Below are 11,398 nucleotides of genomic sequence, written 5' to 3'. Positions count from 1 at the left end.
AATAAAAGAAAATAGTTACCCAAAATAAAGCTAACTAAACTTTCCTATCAGTTACCGTAAATACCCCAGTATTTCTCAACATCCAAGTAACCGTCAGCCTTCCAGTAATCGTTGAAGGCATTGAACAAAACAGTAGAGCTACCACATGTGTCCTTGATAGATGAGATAGCGGCAGCTTGGTTTTCCTTAGATGGAACAGCAACACCATAAGTTTGACCTTGAGATGGCCACCCAGATTCGGTAACAACAACTTCTTTGTTACCGCCACAGGCAGTCCAGACCCTTTGAATCTGTTGCAACACCCAAGGACCCGCATTTTCAGCGGCAGTGTTTTGGTCGAAGTAGGCATGTGCGTTGATTGCCATGTAGTCTGAGTAGTTACACAAGTCAGGGTTATTGATGACAGCAATAAATGTGTCCACAGAGACAACTGGACCAGAGTAACCGGCACTTTGCAAAGCAGATCTCGCAGTGGAGATGTACTGACCAACTTGGCCAGTAGAGGCCTGACCACCGTTAACAAGTTCGTTACCTACGGAGACAGTGTCGACGTCACTCCAGGAACCGTACTGGTCGATGGCAGCCTTCATGGTGTCAACCCCATTTTGGATCTGGTCAACGTAGAAGATCCCCAAGAACAACTTTTGAGAGGAAGATTTTGCTTGAAGGACATTGGCGACTTGGTCACAGTCGACACCGTACAATCTGATAAGACCGTAGTCGGTCAATTGGGCCAAATCAGAGGCGACCTGCGAGGTACTTTTACAGGAACCATCGCCATTGTATGGGGAGTAGGTGATACCCTTGGCCCCGCCAGCACCAACATTGCTGGAGGAGGAAGAGGAAGAACCACCTGTCGAAACAGGCGCGGCGGCAGCGGTTGTGCTGGTTGCCGTTTCTTCAGTGTGGGCTGGGGTAGTGGCCTGTTGAGCGACAGTGTTTGCTGGAGCCAGGGTCGTGGTGACTGGAGTAGTAGCAGCATCCGCGTTGTTGTTCAAAACAGCAGATTCATCGATTGGTTGGGCAGCAGCAGTTGGGGCAGCGCCGTTGACGACCACAGTGACAGCATTACGCAGAGTGGTGGTGACCTCATCTCTCTTGTGCTGGTGCTGATGGTGACGAGGAGCTGGAGCAGCCAAGGCTGCTCCCAAAATGGCAGATGTCGTGATAATATTGGTTAAGAGCATTGTGAATTCAATGAGTGATTCTTACTTCTTATCCGGTTATTCTTAAGAGAGAAAAAAAGAGCTTGGTACAAAGGAGTGGACAAATAGTTGGATAATAGTAACTCGGTGTGCTAGCGTGTTGCGTTATCTTGGAACACTCATTCTAAATGCAATCTGCCGTAACGTATATATATGCAAAGAACACACCACGGATGTCGAATAAAGCGGAACAGAAAATACCCCTCTCTTTACTTCCGAAACGAGGCCAATGGCTGAGGCTGTCGTTCTTGGAGGTAACAATTAGTTGCTCATAGTGGGGCGCACCTGTTAATTCCCTCTGCCTCCCCGTACTGCTAAAGAGGACCGATCTTCTTTGCGAACAATGTGAAACAGTGCAGAAACGACTCTGAACAAAACAGCGCGAAACGCGAAAAACCCGCCCGTCGCCCATTCGGGTCCGGTTTTTCGCGACGCGTTTTTTCGAGCAGTTACCGCATCCGGTAACTGCTGCCTCGAAGAATATCTGTTCCCCCAAAACCCCCCAAAACAGAAAATTTCGATGATTTTCGTGATTTTTAGGGTTTTGTGAAAGAAAGAAAAAAACAGAAATTAGGGCTTTGAACAGAGCCGGGTAAACCACAAATTTTAGCCGCACTGTCCGTGAGGTACAATTTTTATTTATGTGAATTAGCCGCTGACATATAATTCCTCGACCCCCCCACACTTGATATAGGGTCTGAGAAACAAAATAACCAGGTGGATATGGACAAGGCAAGTCCAAATCGGTCGCTGACCGACGTGGAGTATCCTGCATGGTGCCAGGATAGCGAAGTTCCCGTTACAAAGCAACAAATTCGGGAAACTTTTGATCAGTTGGCTGCAAAATTTGGTTTCCAGCAGTCCTCGAAAGAAAACATGTACCACCATTTGCTTGCACAGTTAGATTCTAGGGCTAGTAGGATGAATGCGCAGAATGCGCTTCTGTCGTTACATGTGTCGTACATTGGCGGCGAGCAAGCAAACTTTAAGAAATGGTATTTTGCAGCGCAGCTAGATCTAGACGAGGAGATTGGTTTCTCGAAAATGAAGCTGAGAGGCAAATCTAACACCAGAAATATAAAGGTTGCGAAAAAGACTGGTATTTCAATCAAGGAGCAGCAGTTGGAGTGGGAGCGTAGGGAGCGTGAATTTATCGATCACCACCCAAAATTCAGCATAAGCGAAAGTCAACTCAAGAGAGGCAAAGATCTGAAAACTCAGGACTACAAATGGAAAACAAAAATGAGACAGCTTAGTCCCTTACAAATGCTAAGACAACTAGCACTTTTCTTACTCTGTTGGGGTGAGGCTACTCAACTCAGATTCACACCTGAGTGCTTAAACTTTATTTTCAAATGCGCCCTTGATTTCGATGGGTATACTAATTTAAAAGACCCATCGTTTTACTCAAAAGAATTCAGTTTCTTGGACGAGATTGTCACTCCGCTTTACAAGTACTTGAGAAGTCAAGTTTATAAGAGGGACTCTAATGGGCGCTGGATCAGAAAAGAACGTGACCACAGATTTATTATTGGATATGATGACGTAAATCAGTTGTTCTGGTATCCAGAAGGAATTGAAAGAATCGTTTTGTTCTCAGGAGAAAGACTCGTCGATAAGCCACTCAGCCAAAGGTACTTGTTCCTGAAGGATGTCGATTGGTCCAAAGTATTCTACAAAACTTATAAGGAAACAAGAAGCTGGATGCACTGTTTTACAAACTTTAACAGATTTTGGATTATTCATTTTGCTCCCTTTTGGTTCTTCACATCCTTTAACGCACCGTTTCTTTATACAAAAAACTACGTCCAACTGCTAAACAATCAACCAACCTTACAGTCGCGGTTGTCTGTGATGGCATTTGGTGGGACTATTGCCTGCCTCGTGCAAATTATTGCTACACTTTTTGAGTGGGAGTGCGTGCCTAGAGAATGGCCTGGCGCTCAACACCTCTCTTTACGAATGACTTTTTTGATTTTTTGTCTTTTGATAAATTTTGCTCCCTCCATTTACATCTTTGGGTTTTTTGACTTGGACGTCCACTCAAAATCAGCGTATATTATTTCAATCTTCCAACTGATCATTGCAATAATAACAACAATATTTTTTGCTACTAGACCTCTCGGTAGATTGTTGACGACGTATTTTAGCAAGGGAAAAGCGCGTAGGTGGTATGTATCCTCACAGACATTTACCGCTTCCTTCCCAGAGTTAGCTGGTAGGAGTAAATGGTTTTCTTACGGTTTATGGCTCTTTGTCTTCACTGCTAAATTTATTGAATCATATTTCTTTTTGACATTGTCACTGAGAGATCCAATTCGAGTTCTTTACATTATGGACATGTCAAGATGTCATGGTGATTGGCTCATTGGTAACGTTCTCTGTCAACTCCAGTCGAAAATTACATTTTTACTGATGATTTTAGCTGACCTTGGGTTATTTTTCTTGGACACATACCTATGGTATATCATCTGCAATTGCATCTTCTCGATAATACTGTCATTATCCCTTGGTACCTCAGTGTTTACACCCTGGAAAAACATTTACTCAAGGCTACCCAAGCGCATCTATTCCAAAATTTTGGCAACCTCTCATATGGAGGTTAAATTCAAGCCAAAACTGTTGGTGTCTCAGGTGTGGAATGCCATAATTATCTCAATGTACCGAGAACACATACTTTCCATTGAGCATACCCAAAAGCTTCTGTATCAACAGGTTGATTCCATTTCGTTGGACAGTCGGGCGCTAAAATCACCAACTTTTTTTGTTTCCCAGGATGATTCAACTTTCAAATCGATGGAGTTCTTCTCTGCCAACTCGGAAGCACAAAGAAGAATATCCTTTTTTGCCCAGTCTCTTTCTACACCAATAGCCGAGCCTACACCAGTAGAATGTATGCCAACTTTCACCGTTTTAGTACCACACTACGCGGAGAAGATCATGCTGGAATTGAGAGAGATTATCAAGGAGGAGTCGCTGAAAAGTAAAATGCCGGTTCTCGAATACCTAAAGCAATTACATCCTAAGGAATGGGAATGTTTTATAAGAGATACAAAACTGCTGATGAGTGAGCTCAACATATCAAAAGATTTTTTACCGAAAACTGATTCTGAGGTAAGGATTGAAGCGGCAAAACAATTTAGCGAAGTTGACTCAGCAAACCACTTGGAAACAAAAGAGGAAGAACAGTCTCACAACGAATATAAAGACACAGATGGGTTTGTAAAAGAGAAATTATCGGATCTCCCCTATAAAATGTTTGGATTCGCTTCTTCAGAGCCAATGTATACGATGAGGACAAGAATATGGGCATCTCTCCGAACGCAAACTTTGTACCGCACAATTTCTGGTTTTATGAATTACACCAAGGCCATCAAACTTTTGTACAGGATCGAGAATCCATCCATGATTGAATTTTACGAGTCTGACTCTGAGGCTTTGGAAAACGGCCTAGAGAATATGGCGGCAAGGAAATTTCGAATGCTAGTTGCAATGCAGAGATACGCCTCCTTCAACGAAAAGGAAAGGGAGGCAACGGAGTTGTTGCTCCGGACATATCCTTCGTTGTACATTTCTTATTTGTTGACTGAACAAGGAGAAGATAGCTCGGAACCAATATATTATTCTTGCTTGACAAACGGTTACTCTGAACACGATGTTAACACAGGCCTACGGAAACCACTTTATAAAATACGGTTATCTGGAAACCCGATATTGGGCGATGGAAAATCCGATAATCAAAATCACTCTTTGATTTTTTATCGCGGTGAATATATTCAGGTTGTTGATGCAAACCAAGATAACTATCTGGAGGAATGCTTGAAGATTAGATCAATATTGAGCGAATTCGAGGAAGTAGGGGCTGAGTCTGTCATTCCTTATATTCCAGGAATTGAGTATGATGAAGAGCCAGCACCGGTAGCTATTGTGGGTGCGAGGGAATATATCTTTTCAGAGAATATCGGTGTATTAGGCGATATTGCAGCTGGGAAAGAGCAAACATTTGGTACTTTATTTGCGAGAACACTGGCCGAGATTGGTGGAAAGCTGCACTATGGTCATCCGGATTTCATCAATGCCATATACATGACAACAAGGGGCGGATTATCCAAGGCGCAGAGGAGTCTACACCTCAACGAAGATATATATGCTGGAATAAACGCCATGTGCCGGGGCGCAAGGATTAAACATAGCGATTACTACCAGTGCGGAAAGGGAAGAGATCTAGGATTTGGCTCCATATTGAACTTCACGACCAAAATTGGTGCCGGTATGGGTGAACAACTTTTGTCGAGGGAATATTATTATCTAGGTACACAATTACCAATCGACAGATTCTTATCCTTTTTTTATGCACACCCTGGTTTCCACTTAAACAATCTGTTCATTTCTATCTCGCTGCAATTGTTCTTTCTACTGTTGATCAACCTGGGGGCACTAAATCACGAAATAATCAAATGTCAGATGAAGAAGCATTCCGTCATGACGGATGTGCAGACGCCAATTGGATGTTATAATGTTGAGCCTGCATTGCATTGGGTGTCAATTTTTGTTCTCTCCATATTCATTGTGTTCTTTATTGCGTTTGCCCCGCTATTGATACAGGAGTTGCTCGAAAAGGGGATGGTGAAGGCTTTCACGCGATTTTTGCGCCATATCATCTCTATGGCACCTCTCTTTGAAGTGTTTGTATGTCAGGTTTATTCAAACTCGTTGTTGAATGACATCACCTTTGGAGGGGCAAAATACATACCAACGGGCAGAGGGCTTGCCATAACGAGAATTGACTTTGCGATACTATATTCCCGGTTTTCTACCATATCGATATACACTGGAATCCAGATATTTTTAATGCTCTTGTTTGCAACGGTATCGATGTGGCAACCTGCTTTGCTTTGGTTCTGGATTACTGTTGTATCTTTATGCTTTGCTCCCTTTATCTTTAACCCCCATCAGTTTTCCTTTTCGGAGTTTTTCCTGGACTATCGAAATGTAATCCACTGGTTATCATCTGGAAATTCGCACTTTGTGAAGGAGTCTTGGTCTACATTTACAAAAACTTCAAGAGCAAGATATACAGGCTACAAACGAAAATTAATCAACGATGTATCTGAAGATGCAAGCATAGATACGAGACGGGCGAGCTTCAAGAATATTTTTCTTTCGGAGTTACTAACGCCTGGGGTCATCTTTTTTTGCGATTTTACGGCATATACGTTTATCAATGCCCAAACTGGTGTGAGTGAAGCTGTCCCATCTGGTGCAGTATTCAGGTTGCTCTTGGTCACATATTTGCCCATTGTCGTGAACATGATCACTCTGATCGTGTTATTTATCCTGTCGTTCATTAGCAGCCCTGTCCATCTCTGTTGCAAGATGAATAGTGGAACGACTGTTGCATTTGTCGCGCACGGTGTTTCCATCTTTGTGTACGTTCTAAACTTTGAACTGATGTGGTTTCTTCAAAGCTGGAATTTTACTCGTACTTTGATATTGTTGATCACCGCTGTCAACTTACAGATACTGACATTTAAGCTTATAACTATTTTCTTTCTGACACGAGAATACAGAAATAATCTGTCACACCTTGCCTGGTGGTCTGGCAAGTGGTATAACACTGGAATGGGCTGGTGGGTAATTTTTCAACCTTTAAGGGAATATACGGTAAAAGTCATGGAGTCGTCATATTTTGCAGGTGACTTCTTCCTGTGCCACTTTCTGCTGTATTTGCAAACACCTCTGATTATGACGCCTTTTATCGATTATTGGCATTCAATGATTCTTTTCTGGCTAAAACCTACTTATGTGATATCCAAGAACAGGGTTTACACGCGGAGGCAGAAAAGAATGCGCAATTCTGGTATCCGGAGGTACTTCCTCTTATATGTTATACTGCTCTTAATGCTTCTACTGCTGTTGATCTGTCCCCTACTCTCGCATAAAATATTGCCAGCCCCCGTCAGTCTCGTCAAGGGAATGCCATTCTCCATGCTAGTGCAACCCAACGGGCAAAAAAATAATGACACAGGACCAGCTGCCCCGACAACCATCATGACTGCTACGCCGCCACTTCCCTCGCTAAAAACGGCAAACTAAGAAAGAAAGAACAAAAAAGTTATGTAGCTTCTATAATTCAATGCAAGAATAAGGATAGCACATGTGCAACTGATACCTTATCGTTGGCACTCTAGATCTGAACATAGGGGAATATGCGAAAAACGTATTGAGTACACCTTAGTAACATGGAGTGACCTTTCAAATTAGATAGAGTTCAAAATTACGTAAAGATATATATCAACAGGTTACTTTGAGATGGAAGACAGAATGACAGTTGATGCAGATGGGAAGAAATTTATGGGATAATAGTCGCCATTTCAAAGGATGTCGGTACAAGTCGCATCTATGAGAAATAGGACTGGATAACAGGCAGGTACTCCGGTGGATAGTTTGCAAGGAGAGACATCGCGTCATTCTGAGACAGAGTGCTCAACAATTTCTTCAAAGAGTCGGCTAATAGCTCGGCGCCTTTACCAGAAACGGACTTGTGGTACAATGCTTGGATAGAGGAGTCCACTATCGTTGGAATGGTGGTTCCAGTCACCAACGGACAGTTGGCTTCGATCAAGTGCGACAAGTATCTATAATTAAAGCCAGCGGCCTCCTCGTCGACAATTGTTGGCAGCGACTTAAGCCAACTTTCAATGTACGATTCTGTATTGGGGACATTGGCGTCGTATGCGGACAGAATTTTGGCAATTGCGGCACTTGCGTTCTCCGTGGCGGTTTGGTTTTCATCTGATTTAGCCTCTGGGATGCTGACTATCTGTACAAGCGTGTTCAACGACGATATGCAGAGTTCCCCATACGTGGATGGGGCGTACTGGCTACAAACTCCCAAAATGTACGCGGCGGCTTGACGAATCTGTGGTTCCGGCGACACCAGGTATGCAGCAATCTTGTCAACATAGGCGTCCTTCAAACTTACCGTCACTTCCCCATAGTGTTGGATTATATCCCCAATGGCGACCAATGCGAAGAGTACCAAAATGAGTTCATTTTCCTGCAAGTACGTGTTGATCAGAGGCCACAACGTCTGTATATGAGGAAGGAACGTTTGACCGTTAGCCCTCATGATTGCTGCCAAACTCTTGTTGATTTCGTCGAGCAGGTCTTCATCTGTGAATCCCTCGTACTCGTCGTCAAGTTCCTCGTTATACTCGTCAGCCTCGTTGTGGCGCTCCTTAACTCTTTCGTACACGTCTGTCAAATTGTTGGATGCGCCCTTGGTGTACTGCTGCAGCAGCTCTTCTGGCAACGGGCTGTTCCCCATCACTGCGAGACCGTCGACTATCGCGCTGTGATACGTCTGCGTGATCTCTAACATTGGTTCCGTACTGATTGCGCCGATCAATTTGCCCGAGGCCAAGTGCCACAGTTGCACAGCATCCGCGTTGTTTGTACCCGTGGCAGAGATCAACGACGACAGTAGGATCGGGATCAACGTGGCGCCCGTGGCACGGACACCGTCGTGCAAGTAGTAGTCGATAGCTGGCACGGCGATTTCCGTCATTATCTCTTGAACGTATCCGGCGAAAAGATTCTTGAGGATGCTCGCGTAGAGCTGCAGTAGCTCCATTGCGGACACTTTATCGTCCAAGACTGACGTGTGGATCGCTATATGTTTGCCCTGGATTTGGACCACGTCCCAGTCGACGTATTTTTGGAAGTCCGCAGCCTCTTCCTCCTCGATTAAGCTAACATCCTGTGTCGCCTTTGCCGTCTCCAGCAGTGGTGGAAGGACTACGGGCAGCAAGGGCACAAACTCTTCTCCCATGATACGACATATCCTACCCCATCCGTGCTCCAAGTACGACCTGATCGAATCGTCCTCCGAGACCATTGCGTTCTGGTGGGCGAGTAGCAAGCCAATCAGTTCCTGCGAGTGTTCCGCGAACTTCAGCTTCCCCACGGCGACTGCGATCAAAGTGGCACATTCGATACACTTGCCCTTCAAAACACCGTTATTATCCTGGTTCTCCGTCTTGAGCACATTGAGCAACAAGGGCATCAGCGTGTCGTAATACTTGATGAATTTCGTCTTTGCCGCCTCCGCGATGAACGCGATAGTCGTGAGTGCTTGCTCTTGGACGTACAATTTGTTGCTCTGTAGCAGAGTCAGCAAGTTGGTTAGTAGACTGTCCAAGTATGGTTCGAGGATCTTTTGGTTTGCCTGTTCTGAGAAGTTGACCAGTGCAGCCGCTGCGTGCGTTTGCACTCTTTCACAGGACGCCGGCGTCAGCCGTGAGATCAGCGCCGGTAGGATCCTTTCGTGCGCGATCCTTTGAATCAATGGTGAGAAATCTGTTGAGATTTGGCCAAGCACGTTACAACAGCCGTACTGGACCCTTGGGTGTGGATCTGCGATGAGGGGCACGACCATGTCGAGGATCTTGGGGATCTCTCCTATCAGGACGTCCTGGCAACCCTCCGCTGCTGACGACAGTGCCATTGTGGCCGCGAAGCGTGCCCTCCAGTCGTTTGAGGTGACCATCTGTTGCAGGAATTGGAACAGAGTCGGCGCGAGGTACTGTCCACCCAGTTTCAGCGAGACACGGTCCAGTGCCTGTCTGGCGTGATCGTACGTGACCTCCTCCTCGTCATCTGTGTCGTCCGATTCCTTCCACTCGGCAGCGTCGTCGTCATCGAGGGAGATTTCGGTCATCATGAGCAGTGTGTTCATAACGATGGAGCTTGCGTAGTTGGCGTTCATTTTGCACATCTGGGGCGCATTCTCACTAAACACGGTGAGCAACTCTAGCGCCGTGGTCCTTGCGGGAGTCTCCAAGTCCGTGTTCTTGATAAGTATGTTACAGAACTGGATGATTTGGTCGAACATGTCCTTGAAGAGCCGTGGTGCGAGTTCGACGAGCTCTATCAGCGACTCGAGCACTGCGGCAAGAGCGTCGTCCTTATTGTCATCTAAGAATTTGGGGAGCGAGTTGAGAAGACTCGGCAGGAGGATGCCGATCTTAGACCAGTGTTGCTTGGGTAGCTGCTTGAAATACCCTACGAACGCAGTCACTGATGCAATCTTGACCTCGTCGTTGCCGTCTGTAAATCCAGCCTCAAAGATGGGCAAGATGTTGCTGATATCGACTGTGTTGACCAATTGGGGCACGGACGTGAGTATCCTGAAGCTGGACTCCTTGTACCCAGCGTCAGCGCTGGTCAGACACTTGAGTAAAGTCTCCGTAAGCTCAGTCCACTCTGCAAGCTCATCCTGCGCACACTCTGCAATCGCATCGGACAACTTATGTCTGATATCCCTGGGCCGTTCAGCGAGAAACCCATCCAGTAGCACTTTACGGATCGTGAAGAGGGACTCCTGGTTGATGTGAGTGATATTCTTGGAGATGATGACCGTCTTGGACGCCGGTGGTGCCCTAAGCGCGAGTTTCCGGAACAAAACCGCAGAAAGCGCCGCGGTGGTGAAATCCTGCGCGTACGCCGCCTGCACGGCGAGAAACACGAGCAGCACCTCGATGTTCTCCGGTGTGATCCACTCGTCGTTCAATTTCTTCTCCGCGGCGGCCCTGATCCCGTTGTCCGGCGAGGCAAACCCTCGCAGGATCTCCAGCAGCGTGCTGGTAACCTCAGCGGGTAAACTGTTCATTGTTTCCGTTTTCCCGGAGATGCTGTGCTAAAACTAATAAAAAAAGACAGCTCGATGACAGGATACTGTGTCTGCGCAATGCAATCAAGAGCAGCAGCGGAGTTCTTGTGTGTTTGCGAGTGAGTGCAGCTGCTGGTGTTCTGTCCAACCTTCTTCGTAATGTCCTCAGAACCCGCAAATCTTCGAGATGGCGTTGTCGCCGCTGGAAAAAATTTTCGGGAAACAAAAAAAAATAATCAAAATCCGGGTAAATTTATCACGTGGTTCCGAGATTGATGGACCAGTAACCACTTTCCATGCACCATCTTCAGGAGGATCCAGGGTCCTGTACTTCAATCGCTGTGTCTTGTACTTTCGTAACTGAGTATTAGATATATTTTATAGATTGCAGTTCAAAAATATTTTCTAGTCCGAGGTCGAGGATTTAATGAACTTACGGTAATACCCAGAAGTAATTGATTACGGTTCAATCGCCTAAAGAATGTCTTCTAGAACTGTGCTTCGAAACTGCAGCGGCCGA

The 11,398-nt window shown here is 45.6% G+C and overlaps 3 protein-coding genes across 3 annotated transcripts; 1 reads left to right on the top strand and 2 right to left on the bottom strand.

Annotated features, from left to right (window-relative positions):
* Nucleotides 1-47: 47 nt before the first annotated feature.
* On the bottom strand, nucleotides 48-1,187 carry SCW10 (putative family 17 glucosidase; the record flags this gene model as incomplete). The annotated part of the gene is made up of 1 exon (XM_022608111.1): nucleotides 48-1,187. One exon carries the CDS (start codon nucleotides 1,185-1,187, stop codon nucleotides 48-50), a length of 1,140 nt encoding a protein of 379 aa, XP_022464640.1.
* Nucleotides 1,188-1,928: 741 nt separating this feature from the next.
* Nucleotides 1,929-7,301, top strand: FKS3 (putative 1,3-beta-D-glucan synthase; the record flags this gene model as incomplete). Its single annotated transcript, XM_022608110.1, has 1 exon — nucleotides 1,929-7,301. One exon carries the CDS (start codon nucleotides 1,929-1,931, stop codon nucleotides 7,299-7,301), a length of 5,373 nt encoding a protein of 1,790 aa, XP_022464639.1.
* Nucleotides 7,302-7,605: 304 nt separating this feature from the next.
* PSE1 (importin PSE1) lies at nucleotides 7,606-10,878 on the bottom strand (the record flags this gene model as incomplete). Its single annotated transcript, XM_022608109.1, has 1 exon — nucleotides 7,606-10,878. The coding sequence occupies one exon, from the start codon at nucleotides 10,876-10,878 to the stop codon at nucleotides 7,606-7,608; it is 3,273 nt and encodes a 1,090-aa protein (XP_022464638.1).
* Nucleotides 10,879-11,398: the final 520 nt, after the last annotated feature.

Source organism: Huiozyma naganishii, chromosome 5 (assembly GCF_000348985.1).
Source record: "Huiozyma naganishii CBS 8797 chromosome 5, complete genome".
Taxonomy (NCBI): domain Eukaryota; kingdom Fungi; phylum Ascomycota; class Saccharomycetes; order Saccharomycetales; family Saccharomycetaceae; genus Huiozyma; species Huiozyma naganishii.
The sequence above is the reverse complement of the archived record's forward strand: the minus strand, read 5'-3'. Positions and strand labels throughout refer to the sequence as shown.